Source organism: Oryctolagus cuniculus, chromosome 1 (genome assembly GCF_964237555.1).
Source record: "Oryctolagus cuniculus chromosome 1, mOryCun1.1, whole genome shotgun sequence".
Classification (NCBI taxonomy): domain Eukaryota; kingdom Metazoa; phylum Chordata; class Mammalia; order Lagomorpha; family Leporidae; genus Oryctolagus; species Oryctolagus cuniculus.
In genome coordinates, this window is record NC_091432.1 from 80,899,627 (window position 1) to 80,926,407 (window position 26,781).

Here is a 26,781-nt window from a genome sequence, read left to right on the forward strand (position 1 = left end):
GCGTAGGAACTCAGAGAAGAGAGAGGAAGAGGAGGAGGCAGGGAGATGCAGAAAGAAATACTGATCTTGTGCTGCTTCTAGGCCAATAAGAAAATGAAAACAAACCTTGGAATCATCTCATCTTTTACCATCATCTTAAATTTCTCCAAATAAATTTGTTACATACTTTTTTATTATTTAGTTGAAAGGTTTATTTATTTATTTTTTTGAAAGAAAAATTCTTAGAGGTAGAGACAGAGAGAGAGAGACAGTTCTTTGATTCTCTAGTTCACTCTCCAAATGTTCCCAAAGGCCAGCACTGACCCAATCAGAAGCCAGGAGCCCGGATCTTCTTCTGGGACTCCCCATGGGTATGCTCAGTGGCCCAAGGACATTGGTCATCCTCTGCTAGCTTCTCAGGCACATCAGCAGGGAGCTGTTCAGAAGTAGAGCAGCCAGGATGTGGGCCCTGCAGCCCATGGTTTTAATCTGTTGCGCTACAGCACCGACCCAGGTTACTTCCTTTAAACAACCATATTACATGTATTACTTTCTTATTTCTGTTAGATTGTAGACCCAGTATGTTTATACTCATGATGTATAGGTTTGTATGCAGGCAAGCAGGGGAAGAAAACGGTACACAGTGCATGCTTTCTCTCTTCAGGGAAGACTACTTTATTTCTCTCTGTTTTTAAAGGATCTTCATCGAGACATGGATCCAGCCACGTTGCAAGTCTTCCAGCAGGAACTCATATGCCCAATTTGCATGAACTTCTTCCTAGACCCAGTTAGGATAGACTGTGGACACAACTTTTGTAGATCCTGTCTTTCTCTGAGCTGGGAGGAAGCCAAGACTCCCATGTGCTGCCCAATGTGTCGTGCACAAGAAGCTGGCTTCTGCTGCCAAACAGGACCGATGGAACCAGGTCACCAGGTTGAGGAGCAGGTCCCTGGTGAGCAGACAGAAGCAGCAGGGCTCCTCACAGAGGTGGACAAGAGCCTGCACTATCAGCCTCTCTCTGGATGCCCACAGCCCGAGATACATGACCATACCATGATGGAATGTGCTGCTGAGGAGTCCCGGGTGAGAAGTGCCTCCAGAGCCATGTGATTTTTCCCTGTGAATCCCAAGATGTAAATGTGTCCTTCCATGTTGTTACTCAAAGGACCCAATATTCACAATTGGGTTGAGTTGTCATCAGGGGGAGCCACCTTAGAAGCACTGTCCATGCATGGCCACTTGGTAAGGTGCAGTGCAAGTGGTCATCAGCAGAAACTTGGGCTTGTGCTGCAATTGTGACTGCTTCACAGCCAAGTAACATAAACACCGTTTCTAAGGAAGCAAATTGTATTGACTTTATTCACATTTTCTATTGTATGTTTCATCTTTTATTTTTAAGATTTACTTATTTCAAAGGTAGTTTTATATGCAAACACAGAAAGCAAAAGACAGAGAGAAAGAGAGAGCAAGAGAGAGAGAGAGATGTACCATACATTTTGTGGTTTCCACCACAAATGCTCACATGACCAGGGCTGGGCCAGGCTGTAGCTGGGAGTCAGGATATTGTTTTGGAACTTTCCTGTGGGTGTCAAAGGCCAAAGCACTTGGGGCATCTTCCGTTGCTTTCACAGTCCATCAGAAGGGAGATGGAGCAGAGGTGGGGGGGGTGGCCAGGACATGAACTGCAGCCCACATGGCATACTGGTTTAGCAGGAGGCCAATGAACTCATTACACTGCAATGACATCCTTGTAATTTTCTACCACACTCAGTATCCCAAATCTAAGACTCAAATTAGGTCAACTTGTGAAAATATGACCACTCCACTTTAGTCACAATCACTTACATCAGAAAAAGAAGTCAGAATACAACAATTAGTAGTCTCAATACTATTCTCTCAACCACCACCATTTCTAATAAGTACGGAGGTAAAATATAGAAGCGTATATTCCATGTTGCTAAATCTTATCATTATTCTGCAGGAAAAGCTTTTAAAGGAAATGAATACTTTATGGGAACTGATCCAGGAATTGAAAAACAATGTGACAGAGGAAATTAAAAAGACTCATTCATTCAAGGTAAGAATGAAAAAGATGTTCTTCAATTACTATAATGCTTACAATCACTATACTGCTTTGGCAAATTCCATTTACCATGAAGAGTTTGTGATTTCCTCCCAGAAGCAGTGGTGGTTTCAAATGGTAACTCAGTGATCACAACTCCTGTGCCAGCCAAGACACCTAGTGAGAAGCATACCCTGGTGTATGGAAAACAGGTCATCCCAGATACTCCAAGTCCAACCCTGAAGGTTTCCACAAACCTTTTCCAACACTAAAGATAGCATTAAGTATGGCTATGAAGAAGCAGTGAAAAGTAGAATCGTATCTGTCGCTCCCCCTCTTCGTGGAGGAACGACACAGGACCCTGCCTAGGCTTCATATCTGAGTCACGGCACCATTATGTCGCTCGCCCTCTTCGTGGAGGAGCAACACAGGACCCTGCGCTGTTCTTTCGTCTGCTCGGCCCTCCCCGGGTTTGCTGCTGGTTCTTCCCGGGTTGGCTACTATCCCTTCCACCTCCGTGGAAGGGCAGTTCCCCCTGGCCACATTCCCCACTTCCGCAGGGGAGCGGCACACCGCCGGCCGGCTTTCTTGGGGGCTGCACAGGTGTTCCCTCAGATAGATGTTCCCCTTAGATGTTCCCCATAGATGTTCCTGGTGCATGCTGTCTCTCTCCTCCTTTATAGTCCTCCTCCGCCAATCCCAACTCGGCTGCCCACACGCCGAGTACGCTGCTCTCCAATCAGGAGCAAGTCCTACAGTTTATTAGTTGAACTGGAGGCAGCTGTGCGGAAGCTGTTTACTTCTCTCCCAGCGCCATATTGTGGGAGAACAGATGCATAGAATAAGTCTTAATTCCAGTAACTCAGTCCAGTCCGGATTGCTCCCCACAGTATCAATTAAGAAAATGAAGTCATTAAAGAAAACTGTGTGACGTGGACTCTACCTAAATAGTTCTAATTATTTAGAAGAATCAGGCAAAGGAACAGAACAAACTTAAGTAGGCTTACATTACAATCGAAAGAGTTGATGGGGTACAAATACTGAAGAAGCTTCAGAGAGGTGGTGGCAGAGGGGGGGAAGGGGGAGAATCACCTGAGATCATTTGGTGAATCTTGATTTAAACATAGAAAAAGACTAAGAACCTACAGGAGGCACGCACAGAAAAGACTTGCATATACTCAAGAGGTGTTGCATGGGTGAGGCAGAAAGTCTGCAAAGTACATTTTGAAATGTTTTATTTAGTTGAAAGATAGAGTGATGAGGTGAGGGGAGCATCCATGTACTTGTATATTCCCCAGCTTATAATGGCTGGACCAGGCTGAGAAGAGGAGGTTGAAACTTCATCAGGGCCTCCATTGTGGAAAGTAAGGGTCCAAACACTTGGGCCTTCATCTGCCTCCTTTCCAGGCATGTTAGCAAGCAGATGGATGGGAAGTGGAACAGCAGGGACTTGAAGAGGCACTCCTATGGGATGTCAGTGTCTCAGGCAACTCTGGCAATAATATTGGCCGTTTCAATTTTCTGTTCAGCATGAGATATGTAAACTTTTTACCTAATATCTCTGCAGGAATATGTGTCCTTAAGGGAGCTGATGATAAAAGCTCAGTACCAGAAGTTGCGTATATTTCTCCACGAGGAGGAGCAACTGCAGCTGCAGGCCCTGCACAGAGAAGCACAGGAGATTTCCCAACAGCTCCAGGGTAGTGAAATGAGAATGACCCAACAGAAACACCAGGTGATAAACACGTACAGAGAGCTGGCTGAGGTGTGTCACAAGCCTGACATGGAGTTACTCCAGGTGAGCAGGGAGAGTCCATGTTATGGGAAAGAAGTGCTTTTCTGGGCAAGGGCGTAAGAACCAAAAAATGATACCTGCACCTATCATGACTTTACACTGCATGATTCATGTCTACTGCCCTGTATCTTTATTTTTGCCCGATCGCTTGGTTCTGCATAGTCTGATAATCTTTTGGGTGCTTTTCTTTGTCACAATTCAGATAAGATAAAAGTCCCTGCATTGTAAGCAGGAAAACTACTCTAGAGACAATTATCCAGGAACTCAATGACCACACAAGGGTTACATCTTCGATTAATTTTCAATTTATTCTCCCCTCCAGGGGTGCTGATTGTCCAGAGGGTTATATAAGGCCTGTGATATCAGTTGGTTTGGCCCTGCCTAGGCAACCCCAGAATATTCAATAAATCTGCAGGATATTTATTTTTAGGTGATAATTTGTTGTGTCCATGAATGATGTTGTAACTATCCAATTGCCTTTCACAGAAATAATATTCCCAGGCCGGCGCCGCGGCTCACTAGGCTAATCCTCCGCCTAGCGGCGCCGGCACACCGGGTTCTAGTCCCGGTTGGGGCGCCGGATTCTGTCCCGCTTGCCCCTCTTCCAGGCCAGCTCTCTGCTGTGACCAGGGAGTGCAGTGGAGGATGGCCCAGGTGCTTGGGCCCTGCACCCCATGGGAGACCAGGAAAAGCACCTGGCTCCTGGCTCCTGCCATCGGATCAGCGTGGTGCGCCGGCCGCAGCGCGCCGGCCGCGGCGGCCATTGGAGGGTGAACCAACGGCAAAGGAAGACCTTTCTCTCTGTCTCTCTCCCTCACTGTCCACTCTGCCTGTCAAAAAAAAAATAATAATAATATTCCCTACTCTTGCCTCCATCGTCACAGGGGTACAAAACAGAGAACAATTTTCTGATGACATTGAGGCCTTGCCTTTGCCTAAGAAAGCTTTGATAGTCATTTGCAGTGAACTCTGATGTTCGGAGGTTTCCCTGCTTTGCAATAATGTTAGCAGCAGTCAGACCTCTCTCTGGAATGTGAGTGGGCGTGAGGGAACCTACAACCTAATCTTTTTACAGCTGCACATCTTCATCCTGAGTACCACCTTCTTAATTCACACAGAGGAAGTTCCTCATGGATCAGGTCATAGTCTGTGATTAACAGACTCTGATCCCTCTTTACAGATCATAAGGAGAAAATATATTACTACAAATTAACAATGCAAGTATTTCATAGAGATCAGAGGAGAGAATTATCATGACTGAATGTTTTTTTTTTTTTTTTGCAGGATATGCGGAGTGTATTAGAAAGGTAAGTTTACAATGAGAATCTGCAATGTGTAAGAAAGTTGTGTTCTTGCTGATGCAGCAGATGCTTCTGTTTTGCATGATTTCCTTTGATCTTCCTGACTATTTACCATGTTGTTGGATAAGGGATTCTGAGGTCTTCTACTCTTTGGTGCCAGATGAGGTGTGGGTGAACCGAAATATACAAAAAAAGATTTGACTTTCTGGGCTTTATTTCACCTTTTCTCTCCTCCCCTTCCTTTGAAACTATCCCAACCAACCCTTATGTTCATATTATTCTGAGAAATCCCAGAGGAGGCCCCACCCTTGAAAGAGGGAAAGTGAAAAACACACAGGAAAGAGCAATTCCCACAGCAGGGAAGGAGGAGGGAGGGTTCACTCCTGGGAGCAGCAGTGAGCAAGTCCTGCCCTCTGAGTCTGTCCCAGTTGCTGGCTGGATCAGGGGCATCAGCCACCTCAGCTCCCTCAGGACCATGGCTGCCAGTTTGGATTTCCATTCCCTTGCTTGGCAGAAAAGCTCACAGCCTCCTGGCTCAGTGCAGATCCTCCTGACTGTACTGTTGGGGATGTCTGTTGACTGAATTCCCATAGATTCTACCTAAAAGCCCTGCTCTCTGTAGCTACTCAGGATTTCTGTTTTACCTGAAGTCAAGTGAGGGATACAGGGGGCAGCCACTGTCATTTGAGAGGTTGAATAATGTCTGAGAAGAAAGAGGCAAATGGATGTGATGTGAAATTTAGAGAGAAGTACTAATTTTATTTCACCTAAGGTAGTGAATACATTTATTCTTATTAGATGATAATGGGAAAATTCCCAATGAAATATCTTGGATTTACAGCTGGTACTTTTGATTTGACCCTGCTTTTGCCCTTTGACCTGGAGTGTCACTCGTGTGATTCCTTACAGAGCAGAGCTGGTGCAGACGCTCCGTCTCCAGGGGGTGAACCCAGAGCTGACATTGCGGAACATCACTGGACTCAGAGAGATGCTAAACAACTTCAGAGGTGAGCTCAGCCTCCATCCTTCCAGCCCTAATTTCCTTCTTCACGGCTTTTGTGCCTGAGCCATTTCCTATTTTATTTCATTTTGTGTCCCTGAAAATGTTATAGGATTTTTTGAAACTGTGCCTTCTCACTTTGTTTCATCACATTGCAATGATCGAAACTGAAATTTGTAATGAGCATGCTGATGTAAGCAAACTACAGGAAGAGTATCCAGGTCATTTGATTAAGAAGGGGTACAATGCTCACTTCTTAGAGCAGCAGTCAAAACTGTGTGTTTACTCCATCCACTGCAGGTTTTTAGGGAGAAATAGAGAGAAAGGGAGCTCTTCCACCTGCTGCTTTACTCCCCAGAAGGCCGCAATGGCCATGGCTAGCACAGGCCAAAGCCAGGAGCCAGGAGCTTCTTCTGCTACTCCCACAAGGGTAGCAGAGGCTCAAATATTTGGGTCATCTGCTGCTGCTTCCCCAGGCCATTCTCAGGGAGCTGGATTGGAAGTGGAACAACTAGGACATGAAGCAGCTACCATATGGGATGCCCGTGTCAGAGCCATCAGCCTTAACCACTATGCTGTAATACTGGCCAGATCTTAAAGTTTAAATTTGGCACTTGTGTTGCTCCCCCTCTTCGTGGAGGAACGACACTAAACCCTGCCTAAGCTTCCTATCCGAGTCACGGCACCATTATGTCGCTCCCCCTCTTCGTGGAGGAACGACACAGGACCCTGCGCTGTTCTTTTTGTCTGCTCCGCCCTCCCTGGGTTTGCTGCTGGTTCTTCCCGGGTTGGCCACCGTCCCTTACACCTCCGTGGAAGGGCGGTTCCTCCTAGCCACTATCCCCACTTTTGCGGGGGAGCGGCACACCGCCGGCCGGCTCTCTCGGGGGCTGCACAGGTGTTCCTTCAGATAGATGTTCCCCTTAGATGTTCCTGGTGCATGTTGTCTCGCTCCTCCTTTATAGTCCTTTTCCAGCAATCCCAACTCTGCTACCCACACGCCGAGTATGCTGCTCTCCTCCAATCAGGAGCAGGTCCTGCTGCTTATTGGTTGAACTGGAGGCAGCTGTGTAGAAGCTGTTTCTTCCTCTCCCAGCGCCATATTGTGGGAGAGCAGATGCATAGAATAAGTCTTAATTCCAGTAACTTAGTCTAGTCCGAGTTGCTCCCCACAACTTGTGGTTTTTAATTTGTTCTATATGCCAAGTACATTTATGCTGCACTGCTAATATAGCTATTATCATTGATAAACTCAGAAGTATTTGACCAACCCAAAAAAGGAGAAATTCTCACAAGCAGAACCATTCCGGCTGGCACCGCGGCTCACTTGGCTAATCCTCTGCCTGCGGCCCCAGCACCCCGGGTTCCAGTCCGGTTGGGGCTCTGGATTCTGTCCTGATTGCTCCTCTTCCAGGCCAGCTTTCTGCTGTGGCCCGGGAAGGCAGTGGAGGATGGCCCAAGTGCTTGGGCCCTACACCCGCATAGGAGACCTGAGGAAGCACCTGGCTCTTGGCTTGGGATCGACGGAGTGCACCAGCCACAGCGTACCACCCGTAGTGGCCATTTGATGGGTGAACCAATGGAAAGGAAGACCTTTCTCTCTGTTTCTCTCTCTCTCACTCTCACTCACTGTCTAACTCTGCCTGTAAAAAAAGAGCAGAACCATTCCAATACTATCAATGATTCTGAAAACAATTAAATGATGAGAGATCTGTGAACACAGTGCAATGATGTTAGGCCTGCAGTAGAGGGAGTTCAGGGACAGACGGTTGAAACCCAGATTGGGCTAAATCCACATTCTGAACAGATAAGCTGAAGTCAGAACATTCTTTAAATATACTACTTATTGGAGCATGAGTTTTATTTTGGAAATATTCAGATGTGTAGCTGATTTCCCATTTAAGATCTATCACATTTCAAAGTATTGTATTTACAAATGGAATTAAGTAAAACACTAAAGGATACTTTCCTAGCCAAGAAAGTAGAAGTTGCATCGTTGTCTCAATACATGCTATCGAGTGGTAGGCATTTGGCTCAGCAGTAAAGTGTCTTGGGCATCCTTACCCCATAGCACAGTGCCTGGGAATCAGTCCCACCTCAGCTTCCATCCAGCTTCCTGCTAATGCACACCTTGGGGGGCAGCAGATGTTACCCCCAATGTCTGGATCCCTGCCATCCATGTGGGAGACCATGTTTGGATGCTGGCTCCTGGCACAGGCCGGGTCCAGCCTTGGTCGTGGGTATATGGAGAGTGAACGAGCAGATGTAACATTTCTCTGTCTCTGTGTCTGTATTCAAAGACATATAATTAAACATATATGTTCAAAACTATTGAAATAATTAACACTCTAGATCAACCATAACCCTACTTCACACAGTGTGTGATATGTTTAAGCTCCTTTTCTTATTTTTCTCTGTTGTTTGATTTTTTTTTCCTGTAAATGCACTTGAACCTTTGATTTTCTCAGTTGAGTGAATCTCAATTCATTATGCTACCTTTCTTCTGTTAGTTTTCCTTGCAAAGTCGAGTGAAGTGAATCCACGGGCAGCAAAGTTTTGTCTTCAGGCCATGGAAACAACATTCATTGATCAGATTGTTCTCTTTCTACAGTGGATAATGGTCTGAGGAGGGAAGTGGCCCGCCGCTATGTAAGCTTCTCTGAAGATCTCAGAAGCACAATATTTGGAGAAGAACATCGCAGTGCTCCCAACCATTCCCAGAGAGCAGAGAGCTTTGCTGTGTGGGGTGCTCAGACCTTCACCTCTGGCCAACATTACTGGGAGGTGGATGTGTCATCCTCTTCCAGCTGGATTTTGGGAGTCTGTTATGATTCCAGCACAAGTGATACCAGCAACATTATTCATTTTGAAGAAGCATTTCTCCTGGCCTCCCTGAAGAGTAACAACCATTACGTGCTCTCCACCAGTGTTCCACCCTTAACTCACTATGTGAAGAGGCCCCTGAGTATGGTTGGGGTGTTTCTGGATTGTGACCATGGAACAGTGGGTTTCTATGATGTTGACAAAGGTTCCCTCATACATTGTAACGTTCCAACCCAGTTTACTTCTCCTCTGAATCCCTTGTTTTGGCTTGGTCCCCCATGACATGTCAGGTTTGATGATGATTCTTTGTGAACTCCCATATGGAGGAGCTCGCCACCCTGGGATATTTTTATGTGAGACAGCAGGATTGTTTTGGAGCACGTTGTAACTTCATGAGCACAGTGTAGTCATAATTAGAGCTTGGTTAGAAACCACACAGCATACAACTGCAATGAATATATGAACATTTTCTATTAAAATTTATTTTAGTAAAGAACTTTGAAACTTTCACAGTTATCTGACGCCAGTACTGTTTCATCATCCTGTAAAGAAATTCAGTGTCTATTAGTGTACACTCCCCGTGGGCATACCTCCTAACTCCAACACCTGAAAAATCCTTTTCTACTTTGACATTTGTGGGGTTGTATATTCTAAGCATCATATGCTAATAAAATGATAAAATATGTGGCTGTGGCATCTTGTTTCCCATTTAGCTGAATGCCACCAAGGCACATCATCATGCAAACAGCCTTTCATTCCCATAGTTGACTATGTCTTGGGTAGTGGAGTGAAGTCTCTTCTCTCACTTTACTAAATAAAATGAAGTTTGCAAAGGTTTTTCTTCAAATCTGGCCTTTCGGGGTAGATGCAAATGCCCGACAACCAATCACTTCATCAAGTCCTGGTCATTCATTACATTTCAGCTCAGTTTTTTTCAAGAAGCCCTTCACGACTGCAGAGATCACACACTCTAAGCATAACATCCAACATCACCAATAACATCCAACATAAATTCAACAAACTGGTAGTTAATGATAACTGCTCAGTACAAATTCCAAATTTTCCAAATGGAAAATCTTTCCTGGTGCTGTATTGCTATTACCCAGAGCACTGTTTAGGACATATCAGACAAAGCAAATGTAGTCAAAGAGTGGACTAAAGAACAAATAAGAGATTAGTATTGGGGCCGGCGCCGTGGCTCACTTGGTTAATCCTCCGCCACCAGCGCTGGTTCTGTCCCTGTTGCTCCTCGCTCCTCTTCCAGTCCAGCTCTCTGCTGTGGCCCAGGAGGGCAGTGGAGGATGACCCAAGTGCTTGGGCTCTGCACCCGCATGGGAGACCAGGAGGAAGCACCTGGCTCCTGGCTTCAGATCAGTGCATCGTCAACCCTAGCGACCACTGGGGGAGTGAACCAATGGAAGGAAATACTTTGTCTCTGTCTCTCTCTCTCACTGTCTACAACTCTACCTGCCCCCTCACCCCCCACAAAAAAAAAAGAGAGAGAGAGAGAGAGAGTTAGTATTAACAAAGTTATTCTAACATCAAGAACATTCATGTTTGGCTCAGTGGTTTCAGATCCACTTGGAATGGCCACATCTCTTTTTGGAGCACTTGGGGACATGTCCTGCTCCTCTGCATATTCTAGCTTCATGGTAACAACGGGCACTGTGGGCAACCACAGGTGATGGCTCAAGTACTTGGTTTCTCCCACCCTCATACAAGACCCAGAAATACATTTCTGGATCCTGTCTTTGTCCTTGCCTAATCCTAGCTATTTTGGGTAGTGAATTGGCAGGTGGAAACTCTGTAGGCTTAATATTATGTAATCTACTAACTCAAGTCACTACTAATTCAACTAACTGTGATGGTCAATTCTGTCTCAAATGTCCAAAATCAACACTATTTCTAGGTGAGTCTCTCAAAGTGTTAGAAGATGAAACATGTTTTATCTTTCCCCAAGACCACAAACTCTTTGTTTTAGAAATAAAAACACCATGAGAAGTGTGATTGTGTGTGTGTGGGGGGGCAGTTTGTTGAAAATACAAAGCAGCAATCATACCAAAAGTGAGTTTCTGCTTTATACTCCCAGCCAGAACACAAGATGACAGGATTTCCTCATCAATGCCAAGCTCAGAATAAATAAACACACACACACAAACAAAAAAGAACCACCATGGAGACAGCATCACTTTACAAACTCTTTCTCTTGATAATTTCTGGTTTCCAGCTGACCAGATAGGTTGTTCTTCTTCTTTTTTAAAAGAGATTCATTTTATTATTTATTTGAAAGTCAGAGTTACACAGAGAGTGGAGAGGCAGAGACAAAGAGATTTCCATCAACTGGTTCACTTCCTAATTGGCCGCCACGGCCAGAGCTCCCAAGCTAGGAGCCAGGAACTTCTTCCGGATCCCCCACACAGGGCACAGGGGTCCAAGCACTTGGGCAATCTTCACTTCTTTCCCAAGCCATAGCAGAGAGTTGCATCAGAAGTGGAGCAGTCGGGACTCGAACTAGCACTCATATGGGATGCTGGCACTGTAGGTGGCAGTTTTACCTGCTTCCCCCAGCGCCAGCCCCTTGATGAATTTCTTCTCTCACTGTATCATCCTTTCTGTGCACATGAATGGTTTTATCAGCTGAAGCTGTTAGTAATTAACTTTCAGATTGATCAAAAGCACAAACGAATATTCCAGATTCACTGTCCAATGACCCAGGCTGCACCCCTGTGTGAACTCTGAAAATTGGAGCCAGTTCTCCAGTCCCAAAGGTGCATAGTGCCCTTGTCAGCTCCAGATACAAGTACTCCATCAGAATTTGCAGTCAATGTGTTAATAATAGCTTTATGTCCAGAAACAATTTGAATGAAACATCCATCAGGGAATTTCCACTGTTTGATGTTCTGTGGCGAACCAGAGCAAATGTGTTATGTCTTGGATGTAACACTCCAGCTGTCACTGATCCTTTATGATTTGTTAATGGCACTCTCATCTTCCCAGCCACCGGATCCCATAATCGTATTGTAGTGTCATGGCTTCCTGTAATAATTTGTCGTTCTGCAGCTTGACACTTCACTGTAGCAACTGCATTTGTATGTCCAGAAAATGTGTGTACACTGGCGCTTGTTCTCACATCCCAAATCTGTGCAGTTGAGTCTCGACTACAGATTACCAGCACATCGATTGTTGTGTACAAATCCAAGCCCTACACTGTGCTCAGATGTCCATGATAATGCCTTAGAACCTTATAACTTTATTTTACACTGAGGGCTGAGAGTGCCAGGCTTTTGCACAAGCTGACACTGGCAGGACGTTAGAGGGCAGGAGGATGGCAGAAGTCTCTGTGCCTCTCCTCTGCCTTAGAGGAACCACCTCTTCCCAATGCCACCCTCCTTGCAGAACTCTGGTCCTGTTGTAGTTTATATCACAAACCTCCTTCACCCATAGTTAGGGTGGTCACGGCTGTTTCAGATGTTACTTTCTGGGTTGTTTCACTGTCTCATGTTTGGTTTTTCAGGTCTTCCTTCACTCCCGTATCAAATACCTGGCAGGAAACGCCCCTATGGGAGCTCTCTCTCTCTCTCAGTCTATAGAAAGAAAGAAAGAAAGAAAGAAAGAAAGAAAGAAAGAAAGAAAGAAAGAAAGAAAGAAAGAAAGAAAGAAAGAAACAGGGTTAGCTACAATTTGAAGATTTTAAAAATTCATGGGTACTACATTCTACCTCTTGTCTTCACCAATCATCATCCAATTCTATGGACACTTTCTTCATCTTTTCTACAATTTTAGTTGTCTGGGAAGAATTCAGACAGGAAAACCAAGCTTTTTCCTAAGGACATTTGTCAGTAATGGCGACAATAAGACAAATAAAATAATTTTGGAGGTATACCTATAATAATCATAGGACTTGGTAATAGAGTTTTTTTTTTTTTTTTGACAGAGTTAGAGAGAGAGAGAGAGACAGAGAGAAAGGTCTTCCTTCTGTTGGTTCACCCCCCCTCACCAAATGACCGCCACAGCTGGTGCACTGTGCCAATCTGAAGCCAGGAGCCAGGTGCTTCCTCCTGGCCTCCCACACAGGTGCAGGGTCCAAGCACCTGGGCCATCCTCCACTGCCTGCCCAGGCCACAGCAGAAAGCTGCACTGGATGAGGAGCAACTGGAACAGAATCCAGTGCCCCAACCAGGCCAAGAACCTGGAGTGCTGACGCAGCAGGCAGAGGATTAGCCTAGCAAGCTGCAGCACCAGCCTGACTTCTTAAACCATTAATACAATCTTGATGTGAATGGAATGGGAGAGGGAGCAGGAGAGGGGAGGGTTGCAGGTGGGAGCGAAGTTATGGGGGGAAAAAAGCCATTGTAATCCATAAGCTGTACTTTGGAAATTTACCTTCATTAAATAAATTTTAAAAAATGTTAAATAGCAGATAGCAATATGGGTCACATATCTAATATTAAATTTTCTAGTGAACACAAAAAAATAAACCAAATAAAATTAACATTAATGATATTATTAAATTTCTTATACACTAAACATTTTAAATAGCTATTGTTATAAATATTACTAATGTATTTTACATATTTATATGCTAATTTTGTGTGCAATGCACATTGTACACCTCAACCATCCCTGGCAATACACATTCTCTTTTAGTCACTTGCTGATTCAAGTTCTTTTGCTCTTCTTCTCTGTTTCTCTGAACTGTTTGGAAACATGCCTGCTCAGATGTGCAAATCGTGAAGAATCGGCATACAGTGTAAAGTATGGTGCAGATTACAGAGTGGCACACTCTACCCAGGGATAGGGAATTTTCTTTCTGGCTGTTTATAACATCATTTGTGGCATCTTCTCTGCATTTATAAAAATACATCTGCATATGTTAAATGTCATCGGAGGCTCTGACTAATAGAACCGAGAACAAGATAATTCTTGTGAAAGCTGTTGGTGTTGTTTATTGGCGTTCAGTAATGAGTTCCATTGTCTCATTTAAGCGAGGAAGAGGTCCTGGGACATAGTGTTTGCTTACAAACAGTGGGGTGACATGCAGGGGAAATGTACACTGTGCTGTAGAGATGAGGGACACCAGTTCCAATATGTACCTTTGATTTCTAAAACAACCTGAATCACGGTGGAAAAATGTTTCATTCTCTTCTAGTTTTGTATCTCTCCTATATAACAGAGGAACATTTCTCAAACCCTGCACTAAAAGTTTTGTTCTGGGGGCTGGGAGATAGGATTAGGGTGGGGCATGTGTGAGTTCTCTGGGCTTCCTGGCTTATTGTGTGACTCCTCACCTGTATGTGATCTGCCAATCATCACTCCTCAGACACCAGACAAATGAGCCACTCTAATTCTCCTAATCCTTTCATCTATAGGTTCATGGAACTGAAATTACAGAATATATGGCATTTTCTATTTTTCTTTCACATAACTGTGTTCCCCAGGTTCATCATTATCATCATCAATAATATTAACATTCATTGAATTTTAAACAAATTATAGCTGACAAAAGACAATTCATGGAATGTTCCTTTTATTGAAACAACATAACTAAGTAGCCTTTTTTTTTGTGAACCTATTTTTTTAAGAGTTTATTACTTGAGAGTTGGAATTACAGACAGAAGGAGAGCCAGAGAAAAGGGTCTTAGATCTGCTGTTTCACTCCTGAAATGGCTGCAATGACCAGAGCTGAGTCCATTATGAAGCCAGGAGTTTCTTCCAGCTCTCCCAGCTGGGTGCAGAGGTCCAAGCACTTGGGTCATCTTATTTTTTTTTTTTTTTTGGACAGTGAGACAGTGAGACAGAGTGGACAGTGAGAGAGAGAGAAATGAGAGAAAGGTCTTCCTTTGCCATTGGTTCACCCTCCAATGGCTGTTCTGGCAGCGCGCTGTGGCCGGCGCACCGCGCTGATCCAATGGCAGGAGCCAGGTGCTTCTCCTGGTCTCACATGGGGTGCAGGGCCCAAGCACTTGGGCCATCCTCCACTGCACTCCCTGGCCACAGCAGAGAGCTGGCCTGGAAGAGGGGCAACCGGGACAGAATCCGGCGCCCCGACTGTGCCCAGAACACAGTGTGCCGGCGCCGCAAGGCGGAGGATTAGCCTAGTGAGCCGTGGCTGCCGGCCACTTGCGTATCTTCTACTTCTTTCCCGGGACAATGCAAAATCTTGATCCAAGGAGGAGCAGCTGCGCCACAAACTGGCAAACATATGGCAGCACTGCAAGAGGAAGCTTAGCCTACATTGCCACAGCACCGGCTGGGCCTGTCTTCTTTTGAAACTTCTATGAGATATACATGCCTTATTACAACTGTTTTGAAACAGTGGTTAATTCTCTTTTCCAGATAATCAAAACACTTAAAGAAATAAAACAGCAATCAGGTAAAATCATCCTAGCAGGTTTTACTACTATTAATTCTGAGAATCATATCTCCAGGTATACTTCAATTGGTATTTATTGATATGGCAAATCCTATATATAACTTCAACATATTAAAGTTTTAATTTGAAAGTTATCACTAAAGTTATAACTTCAACACAATTAAATTCTGCATCATGTATCAATTTGTGAATGTAAAAATATACTTCAACATTCTATTAATTTAGGCTTTTATGCATAATATCCCCTTGATGAGTACATTCAGAAAATATCTATCAGAATTTCAAAAATTATCCCAGCAGGTTTTACTGCTATTAATTCCAAGAATTATATTTCCAGATATTCTTCCTTTGATACTTATTGATATGTCTAACCCTATACATTTCTGCCTTGTATTGATTTGTGAGTGTAAAAATGTAACTCACCCATCTATTAATTTAGGCTTTTATACACACTATCTCGATGGGTTTATTCAGAGGATATCTATCTGGATTTCTAAAATTAACAAATATTGCCGCTTTCAGTTTGGCTGCTCCCCTTCCCATCCAGCTCTCTGCTATGGCCTGGGCAAGCAGTAGAAGATGGCAGAGTGAAGGAGAGAGGGAGAGAAAGAGATCTTCCACTAGCTGTTTCACTCTCCAAACTGCCAGACAGTTTGGGCTGGGTCAGGCTGACCCAGAAGCTTCATCAGGGAATCCCATTTGGATGCAGGTGTCCAAATGTTTGGACCATCTTCAACAGCTTTCTCAGTTGCATTAGCAGGAATCTGAAGTGGAGCAGCAAGGATTGAACAGGCACTTCCATATGTGATCAACCTTCAGTTTAAGTTGTGATAATCTCTCTCATTCCAAGTACATTCCTTTTTTTTTAAAAAAAAAAGTTTTTTAACTTATTTGAGAAGAGAAAGTGAGAGACAGTAAGAAAGCCTTTCATAGTTATAGAAAATATCTTGATGGTTGTAGTCAGAGAATATCTATCTGGAATTCAAAAATTTGCAAATATCACCTCCCAAATAATTATTCATTTCAATCAAGAGAACTTTTGTGTAATTTGAGATTGATCTGATTGCTTTTAACTAAATCACCTGGAAAGGTGTTCACCCAAAGAATGATGGGAAATAGTGCCCCTCCCCCTAATCCTCTCTGCTGCAGTAATCCCATCAGGGCGGGACTTGCTCCTCTTGTATAAAGCTCTCACCCAGTCAAGGTTTATTCAGTTCTGAGGCTTGGTGTTGACTGGGTTGTGGAAACCTTCTGATCCTGCAGATCCCAGGAAACTCAGAGCCACCTACCTGACCCAGGATCCAATCCAAGAATTGCAGAGGACCAATTCCAATCGCCAGGTGAGTACTGGGTCCAAAGAAATGAATTAATGTTTTTTTACCTTAAAACTTGAAAATAGAGGAATTTTCTTCTTAGTATTGAACCAACAGCAGTCTTACATCACTCCAGGCCTAGGGTAATGGATTTGGTATTTCCTTATTTAAGGATTTATTTATTAATATGAAAGTGAGAGTTAAACAGAGAGAGGAGAGAGAGAGAGAGAGGTCTTCCATGTTCTGGTTCACTCCCCAGTTGGTCGCAATGGCTGGAGCTGCACTGATCAGAAGCCAGGAGTCAGGAGATTCTTCTGGGTCTCCCACACAGTTGTGGGGGCCCAAGGACTTTGGCCATTTTCCACTGCTTTCCCAGGCCATAGCAGAGAGCTGGATCAGAAGTGGAGCAGCTGGGACTTCAACCAATGCCCATATGGGCTGCCAGCACCGCAGGATGCAGCTTTGACCCACTATGCCGCAGCACCGACCACTTTGTCTGGAAATTCTAACACCTATTCCTGTCTTCTTTGGCTCTTCATGGTCTATAATGGCTGCATCTAGTGGTGTCTGTGATCCAGTTGGTGGCATTTTTTTCTAAGATGCCGACCTCCTTAAGTATCATTTGCTTTATGGAGTCAGCTTCCCTTAGTCTTCTGATACTGGAGGGAAGAGTTAGGTCCGAATCTACCCTCTTTGAAAACTGAAAAGAAAATATTGGCATAAACTGGCTCAAGCACATTTATCACACTAACTGATGGTTCCCAATTCCAAATAAACTCCTGGAATCCATGTATTGATGAATCCAAGTAATAATAATATTCTGTTTTTATACTAGCAGTTTTAAGATTTTGATTATGTCATGCAGTGCAGCTCTAGTATAAAAATTCAAAGCTTTTGTGTTTTTTTACCTGGAAATCAAATCATCATATGTGCAAACTGATGGCTACTGATGAGCACTGCTCCAGCCATTATGACCATTTGGGGAGTGAACCAGCATATGGACGATCTTTCTCTCTGTCTATCCCTCTCTCTGTAATGCTTTCTGTCCAATAAATTTTGAAAAATCTCTAAAAAATGTCACTAGGCAGTGTGTGTGTGTGTCTATTCATTTGCTGATGAAGAACTTCAGAACTGACTGGGAATGATACTGCTGGTGTCCCAGGATGGAGAGAGCAGAGCCATGACCAGAGGAGCTAGCACCCTGCTGGTGACTGATACAGTGCTCTACAGGGCAACCACTGAGAGAGAACCCTGGTGACCAGGAACCAGGTTGTCATAGCAGCTACCTCTATCAAAGTACCAGCTGCCTCTACAGATATGACATCAAACCCGATGAAGAAACATTCCTTCACAGCATCTACCAGAAGCTGTTGGGACAGAGTCTCTGGCTTTACTTGCTCAGCTTTTCAGAGAAGTAATGGGGACAGAGAGAATCTGGACAAAAAGGAACCTGAGATATCGTGAGATTACAAAAGACTGTAAAGTGAATCAGGGAACATGCAAAATATTTCAAATTATACTTTAGAAAGGAAGAATGAAAAGAGGAGAGAGAGCTCTTCCATCTGCTGGTTTACTACCCATATACCTGGCATGGCTCGGGCTGGGTCGGGCTAAAGCTCATTCTGGGCCTCACACATGGGTGGTAGGGATCCTAGTACTTGGGCAATCACTTGCCAGCACTCATGGTGTGCATTTTCTGATCCTCGGTCATACCTTCAGTCAAGGGTATCTGAACTCGACACAGACTGTGGCCACATTCAGTCACTACAGGGATTGTCCTTCCTTTATAAGTTATGCCTCCTTCCTTTTTGTGTTTTTTACTTTGATCTCAGGATGCTTAGTCACTTCATCTTCTTGACTGTGTGGTCTGCTGCTTGTCTTATTGAGTTCCCTTTAAATAAGCTCCGGTGAGATTCCGTAAAAAGCTGGTGAGGCTGGTGTGGCGGAGATTGTGAAAAGCGCAAATGCAGCATGTCAAAGGCAAGCCTAGATTTCATTTCAGACGTGGCAGTTTTCCAGTTACACCGCAGAGCCCATGAAATGTATGAAGGATGTACCCTGCGTGAGTTGTGGTTTTCCCACTAATCTTAGTGAAGGAGAATAATGTTCCTGCCCTTTCTCCTCAGAGCTGCTGAATGACTATAGGATGCCCACAAACACATTCTTGGAGTCTTGTGGGAGAAAAACTTTGAGACATGTCAAGGATGGTACACAACAAGGACTTTAAGAGTGGTCCACAGCACTGCTTTAGACTACGCTTTCTGTTCCAAAAAACAACATCTTGGAATTCATAGAGAATAATCTCCCAAACACCGGACTCCACGGAAACAGAGAACAACCCAGTCACATCTGCCCTGGGGAAATTAGCTTTGAGAGGATTTGCTGGGGAAGCTCTCCAACTGAGATAATTACAGATCTCTTCTCACTTCAGGAAGTTCTACAACTTGACAGAACTGTCCTGGGAACTATGGAACACATCAGACAGAAAAGCCACAAGAAACATCCAGACTTCCCAAAGAAGCCCCTGACTGCTTACATCCGCTATTTCAAGGAGATGCGGCCCCACTACTCCCAAAAGTACCCTAACCTCAGCAACCAAGAGCTCACCAAAATCCTATCTGGGAAATACAAGCAGCTCCCAGAGCACATGAAGCAGAAATACTTCCAGGATTTCCAGAGGGAGAAGCAGGAATATGAGGAAAAACTGGCTCGGTTCAGGGAAGATCACCCTGATCTGGTCCAGGGCTCCAAGAAATCGGATTTCTTCAAGAAGGGCCAAGCCCAGGCCCCCAGGAAGTCTCAGGGAAATGGGAAACATGTGAGGTCTCCTCCAGAGAGGTATGGCTTGTCCAGGAAGCTGGTCTTCCTTGGAGAGCCCAAGAAGCCCCCTATGAACGCATACCACAAATTCCACCAAGATTTATGGGGCATTCCAGAGCTGCGAAGCCTGCACCCGAGGGAGCGCATGGTGGAGGTCAGCAGGCGCTGGCAGCGTGTTCCACAAAGCCAGAGGGAGCACTTTACCAGACAGGCGGAGGAGCTGCAGAGACAGTACAAGGTGAACCTGGACCTCTGGCTGCAGAGTCTGTCACCTGAGGAATATGCTGTCTACAAAGAAGCCAACTATGGCAAGGGGAGGAATATGCGCATGACCGGAGGCCCAAACCCCAACTTCAGACAGGGTTATCTGCAGCCCACATCAATAAGGAGTTCCCAAGAAGCACCTGTAGAGAAGCAGATGATGCAGGCTCTCAGGAAAGATCGCTCAGAGCATTTTGAGGTCGATTCTCCTCCCTCACAGCGAGTAGACGTGGATGTGGAGGAAGATGGAGAAGAGGATGAAGGCAGTAACTCTTCAGACTCTGTCAGTGAGGATGAAGATGAGGCTGCAGGGAAGATGGGGATGAGCGAGGATGCTGTGTGTAGCTCATCTTCCTCAGACTCTGACTGAGCTCTGCTCACAGTCTAGAAGCCTGGACAGTGACAGTGATCTCCACAAAAAGTGTTCATGACCAAATGTCACAGAGAGGACTCCCTTGTCCCTGCTGCTTGTATTTTCTTGCCTTTTTTCCTTTCCTTCTCCCCACCTTCTATCTCAATAAACGTAGACCACGGTAGTATGAGGGGAAGGTGGTGCTGTATCTCTGTATCAAGTCGGTAAATCTGGAGGGATGGCTTTTCTGAGGAATGCACGTAAATGCTAGCTGGTATCGCCCATCATCATCCCCAATTCCATCCCTGGGAAATTCCAAGTAATTGAAGCTCTTGGTAAACAAGGAACTGCTTGGGCTGTGGGGCACACGGTGGTAGATGTGTTGGTCATCTTATCTTCTGTTGGGGACATGGTTGAGTGGATGACCACTGACTTGCCTGGGGAGCTGCTCCTCAACTCCTGCATTGAATCCAGGGTCCAGAGTGTTTGATGGGCAGCAGGAGAGGTGACCTAGGAAAGTTGTCAGACTCTACATAGTGTTCCCTCTTGCTGATGTAAGGATTGACGTTGCCAGGAGAGCAGTGGGCATCATCACACTTCCTTTGATGTGTGTCTTTACTTCTTAGCTCTCCCTGGGTCTCTTTTTACTAATTTCAAAGAGTAAAAGTTTTAAAACAAGAAACAAATATTTCTATTTCAATTAAATGAGCTCCTCCATAGAATCAGTGCGTTATTACTTTGGACTCTGCTGTTCTGTGTGGAGCCCTCATTTACCCTGAGCAGAAGCTCCTAATCCTTCCTTCTCTCAGTACCAGTGAGTCTCCCGTTTAGCATTTGACATAGAGAGATTCGTGCACATTTGGATATCCTGAAAAGGTACAAACTTCTACTCTTGCCAGTTCAACTGGACGACACTCCTTTAAACTCTTTGGTTAATGGAGTTTTGGAAACCTATTTAAGCCTCCTCCCTTCTCATTCTACTTTGCTTTTGACTATTTCTACATTTTGTTAAAAGAATATTTGTGTCACAGTAGTAGTGTAGGCTTCACAGATGAAAGCCATTTTTGAATGTTTATTTTATTCCTGGAAATCTTAGTAAAATGTTATTTATCTTTGTCTAGGTCAAAATTTGTTTCAGGATACAACTGGAATATTTTCAACTTTTATAGCTCGCGTTTCAATATGATCTTTGGGAAGTTTGCAAGCAGTGCTAAATACTAGAAATGATTTGTTCTTGCTTCTCACTTTGAAGTTAAGGTCTACATTATTTTCCACCATGAAATTTATTTAAAACAAATAATAAAATACCAGCAATATTTCTATCTATAAGCATGAGCTGTTTTTTAAAATATTTATTTATTTGACAGCAAAATAAAGAGGGGCCTGAAAGAGAGAGAGGGGCTCACGCCCCAGAAGACTACAGTGGCTGAGGGCATTACTTTCTCCTGTGTTTTGCTCTCTTCAGGAAGTCAATGGATTGGATGACATCCATAGGTTTTGGGGAGGAGAATCCTAAATGAATACAGTCATTCAAATGCTCATCTCAACTTATACCACCTTCACAGACACAACCAGAAATAGCAGGACCTTGTTTATCTACATCAGAGGGGAGAGCAGACAGGGCCATTAAAAGAGGCAGAATGAATTGTGGGTTGCCAGAACACAGACTGTGTACCCCCCAAAATAATGAATTCTAAAGTACAATGGCCACAGGCTGGGGTGGGTGCAGTGTGTGGTGAAGCTAGGACAGACATGCATTCAGCAGGTGAGGACAGTGTCCCTGGGAACAGCTGCCCCAAGGGCAGGGCCATGGAATGAGAGCTCCTGGGACAAGCTGCATGGAGAGGAATGCTGTGTCTTGCATTCAGTTTCAACCAGTGGTTCCCAGAGACACATTCAGTTGGTCCCTAACATAGCCTTGTTATTACTTTGGAATTTTGATACCAGTCACCTGTTCACTTAGATGTAAACCTTTCATCTTCTAGAATACTCACTGTTGATGAAACATTTGCATTCTGGGGTCCAGCATTTGGCAACACTGCTTTATCACAGGGAATTTCCCTCACTTTCAGCAACTGGTGACACTCTTACAAAGGGAATTCAGAGAGATAAAGGAGAAAAAGCAATAAATCAGCAGGAGGAAAATAATTCAGTTTCTTCTCACGACTCTGCCTAGACTGCAGGACATTTCCAGAGGCAGGGATTCTCCTACAATAAAACGTGCCTAATTGCTCTTCTTGTCCCTGAACATGCTGATAGCAGGCATTCACTTTGGTATAAATACAAAGTTAATTCATTTACTAATTTGTTTGCAAGATGGGGGCAGGGACATGAGACACACACAGTTCCAATTTGCTGGTTCACTCTCCAAATGCTGGGAGAGGAAGCTGGAAGATGGAAGTGAAGACTCAATCCAGGTCACCCATGTGGCTGGCAGGGAGCCACCTGTCTGAGACATATGTGCTGGATCTCAGGGTCCCCATTCGCAGAAAGCTGGACTTGGGAGTGAAGCTGAGACTTGAACCCGGAAACTCTGGTAGAGGAGGGAAGCACCCCTTCTGAACATCTGTGGTGTCTTCACTGCCAGGTTTGATGCCCTCACATGCCTGTTTTAGTTTAAGATTTATTTATTTCTTGGAAAGGCAAAGTTAGAGAGAGAAAAGCAGAGACAAAGAGAGATCTCCCACCTGCCTATTAACTCCCCTAATGGCTTCAATGGCCATAGCTGTGCCAAGCTGAAGCCAGGAGTCAGGAGTTTCTTTCTGGGTCTCCCACATAGATGCAGGGGCCCAAGGACTTGAACCATCCTTGGCTGCTTTCCCAGGGTCATTAACAGGGGGCTGCATTAGAAGTGGAGCAGCCTGGACTCAAACAGGTGCCCTCTATGGTGGTTATACTGGCTCCTCACAACTCGAGAACCACACACATTTCTTCAGGAATGCAGACACTGTGAACAGCCAGAATGAGGAAAAAAACCCAAATACACACATTAGCTGCTATCTCTTCTTTCCATTTTCTCCATCTGTTGTTTTCCATATATTTTTAGATCTGTATTTCTCAACTTCTATTTTTGATAGTGTGCTTTTGCGCAAAATTTTTTTACGATCTAGATCATTCTTAGGATATGATTTACCAATTTAAAGTGTACAGTTGGACAATTTTGATTTTCATTAAGTAGCATGGAAAGGCAAATAGAATACTTTGACTGATATTTCTTGTAAAATAGCAAGAGAGATGATTATCCATTGTATAAAAAATATTTAGTTTTAGGGACAGTGCCCTAGCACACTTGGTTATTCCTCCACCTGCATCCCATGTGGGCACTGGGTTCTAGTCCTGGCTGCTCCTCTTCTAGTCCAGCTCTCTGCTGTGGCCCAGGAGGGCAGTGCACCATGGCCCAAGTGCTTGGGCCCCTGCACCTGCATGGGAGACCAGGAAGAAGCACCTGGCTCCAGGCTTGGGATTGGCGCAGCGCCAGCCATAGCAGTCATTTGGGGAGTGAACCAGAAGGAAGACCTTTCTCTCTGTCTTTCTCTCACTGTCTGTAATTCCACCTGTCAAATAAATAAAAAATACAATAAATGTTTATTTTTATATATGTGAAAAGCAGGGAAAGGTAGAAAGTCCAATTTTACTAATAAAAATAAATAAACAAAGACAGGAATCAAAACTTCAGATCCTGAGATCTGGCTAAACCCCAAAGTCCACACCACCTGGTTAGGGCCAAGGGATGATGTCTGTCCCAGACCCCTGGAACCTTGCAGGTGTGTAGACTCCAGCCAGCTGCTCCTATAGGTCAAGGTCGCAACTTAGCAAGGCAACTTAGGTGGAAATGAGGCTCATTGTGGCTGCTCCAGGCCCCAGCTAAGACTCCAGCAGCAGCTAGCCTTGTGAGCTTAGGGATCTGAGAATGGAGCAGCCTCCTTCAAGGAAATATCCATGGATTTCCCTCACAACAGTGGTCCTTCTAAGCTTCCACGGCAAAGCCAAGTCAAGTTTGCTGGGCGTCTCCCTGAGACATGCTGGGTGTTCTGGGCCCAGGGAGATGCTGTGGGGAGTCCAATGAACTTGGACACTAAGCTGCCAGGGACTGGTGGATCCTTGGGACATAGGGTCCCCTCATGTGCTGAAATCCCAGGTAGGTAACAGATGGAGACTTCTATTCAGGGCACAGGGCGGCCCTGCAGTGCTTGGAGTTAGAAGGAAGGATGTGAGAACCGTCAAGGGCTTGGTGATTCAATGGACTGCGCTCAAGGACCCGGAAATCTTCCTTCATCCAAAGATATCCAGCAGTGCCAAGGAGTCCTATGCTTCCCCTCAAGTGTGGGTGCAGGAGGAGGAAGAGCTTCAGAGCAGCGGCAGAATCTGTCCCCACCTTCCCACAGGCAATGAGGCTCAGCCCAGAAACAAGAAGTAGACCATGGGGCCACACTGTGGCTTAGTGCCCTAAGACTCTGTTTGTGGTGCTGGCATTCCACATAGGCACTGGTACTTGTCCTGGATGCTCCTCTTCTGATCCAGCTCTCTGTTATGGCCTGGGAAAGCAGTAGAAGTTGGCCCAAATGCTTAGGCCCCTGTACCTGTAGGAGATCTGGTAGAATCTCCTGTTGCCTGGCTTTTGGCCTGTCCAGCTCTGGCTGCTGCAGCCATTTGGGGAGTGAACCAGGGGATGGAAAACCTTTCTATCTCTCCCTCTCTGTGTCTCTACCTCTCTAATAAATAAATAAAATCATAAAAAAGTGAACCAAACCTGGAGGAAATTAATGGCAAGGATTCCACAGACCTTCTCTGCTTTCCTGATGCTTCCTTTCCTGGCTGGGGTGGAGTCTAAAGTCTCATGGCTCTGCCTCCCACTGGTCTGAGCCACAGGATTTCCATTCCCCTCCCCAGCCTGGCAGGAGTGTCCAGAGGGAAGAGCTGTGCAGCAGGGAAGTCCCAGCTGAGTGCTTGCCAGGAGCAGGTTTCCAATTGGCCCAGAGTTAGAAACCAGATATTACTTGTGACTCTTCCCTAAAATGCTGCATTCCTGTAGCTCATCTGATGAGAAACACATCCTGAAAGGAATGCGTCTTCCTTTAATTATTAAATCACACTTAAGTGGGAAGATCAGGTTAAAGAATTGTATTCTCTGGTCATTTCTACTGTCCTTTTTTTCTTATCACAGTGTTGAGCAGAAAGACTCTGAGTTGGGTTCCCCTGCCTTTCTGTCTTGTGCTCTGGGTGACAGGTCAGGCAGTGCCACACAGAGACTCATCTTTCCTTCCTTTGCTGGGACAGCTCTGGAGGCTTGATCTGGAGTGTGCTGGGCAGGAGAAATCTCCATTTTGGGATGAGGGCCAAGGCTGTTCTGGCCAAGTTCTTACACCACAATGTAAACATACACCAATGAATAAAGCCAACCATTGTAGACATGACAAAATATAAATAAAGATAACCTTGTCAAAAGGATTTATAAGTTTCCTAACACACGGATTAAAATCCTTGATGGCTGACATCCTCTTTTCTACCTGTTTCTCAGAGAGAAAAAAAGAAAGACACAATCCAAAAACATTACACAGAAAGCATTGGGAAACCCATTAGTTATGAAACCAATAACTCTCAATGATGCTGTAGAACAAGGCACAGCTGTTCTTGTCATTTTAAATAAATTAAATGTATCCAATACAAAGTACTAAATCCATCTATGAAGAAAACACTGAATCAATAGAGACAGAGCATAAAAGATTCTGATCCTGGGTTCTGGCTTAACCCTGAAGTCCATGCCACCAGGGGTGGAGCCAAGGTCTGAGGGCTCCCACAGACCCTGGGACCTGGTAGCTATACAGACTCCAGCCAGGGACTCCTGCAGTTCCAGGTGCTGGTTAGAGACCAAAGAGATATGTAAATGAGACTCCTAGGCTGCTCCAGGCTCTGAGATAAGACTGGCAGCAGCTCCCCTTCTGGCTTTAGGGATCTGGAGATGAAGAAGCCTCCTTCAAAGAAAGCTGCTATCCCCCATGAAAAAAACCTGTGTTTTCAAAACTCAGCGGCAGCGGTGGTTCCAAGCTTCCAGGGAAATGCCAAGGCAAGTTCACTGGCAACAAATAGGACACCAGGCTCCCAGGGGCCTTGGAGATAGCCATGACATGTGAGCCTCCCAATGTGCCTGATCTGAGATAGTGAAAAATCATGGCTTCTCCTAGGTGCACCCTGTGCCAGCAGCACAAGAAGTCAGAAAGGAGAACTTAGAAAATGGTCAAGGACCTGGTGGTTCAGTGAGCTGCACTCAAGCCCCCATAACTTCCTTTGTCCAAAGTCATCTGGGGGTTCCAATGGGGCCTGGGTGTCCCCTCAGGGGATGGCTGGGACCAACTTCAGAGTGGATGCAGGATCTGTCCCATCTTCCAGAGCACAGCAAGGCTCAGCAGGCAGACAAGACCACACCTGAGGACGCCTATGGTGAGGTTCTGGATTCCTTTGGGGCTGTGATCCTGGTGCTCTCTTACCCAGCTCCAGTGCAGACTGAGCCTTAATGGCTCTGCTGGCTCCTGTCCCTGTGCTGCCTGGGAAGAGCACATGGTGGGAGGAGTCTTTGTAGCCAGGGTGCCCCACAGGCAATCTCCCCAGAAGCAGCTGCCAAGCTGCCCTGGTACACTCTGGGAAGCAGTCCACGTGGCCAGTGTGTTCCTGGATCTCCAGGTATGCAGACCAGGGTAGCAGGG

General features: G+C 45.1%; 1 protein-coding gene and 1 pseudogene across 1 annotated transcript; both read left to right on the forward strand.

Moving 5' to 3' along the window:
* The first annotated feature begins 691 nt into the window (after window positions 1-691).
* LOC138846059 (tripartite motif-containing protein 64-like) lies at window positions 692-9,387 on the forward strand. Its single transcript, XM_070060587.1, has 6 exons — window positions 692-1,063; window positions 1,962-2,057; window positions 3,610-3,840; window positions 5,122-5,144; window positions 6,048-6,145; window positions 8,750-9,387. Exons 1-6 carry the CDS (start codon window positions 692-694, stop codon window positions 9,241-9,243), a joined length of 1,314 nt encoding a protein of 437 aa, XP_069916688.1. The 3' UTR covers window positions 9,244-9,387.
* Window positions 9,388-15,249: 5,862 nt separating this feature from the next.
* Window positions 15,250-20,098, forward strand: LOC127484160 (upstream-binding factor 1-like protein 1; annotated as a pseudogene).
* The last annotated feature ends 6,683 nt before the right edge of the window (window positions 20,099-26,781 follow it).

Bases quoted from the DNA above. Each gene is read 5' to 3' on its own strand.
- LOC138846059 (XM_070060587.1), top strand. From the start codon at position 692: ATGGATCCAGCCACGTTGCAAGTCTTCCAGCAGGAACTCATATGCCCA. The intron at 3,841-5,121 runs GTGAGCAGGGAG...TTTTTTTTGCAG, and splicing joins CTGACATGGAGTTACTCCAG to GATATGCGGAGTGTATTAGA. The intron at 6,146-8,749 runs GTGAGCTCAGCC...CTCTTTCTACAG, and splicing joins GATGCTAAACAACTTCAGAG to TGGATAATGGTCTGAGGAGG.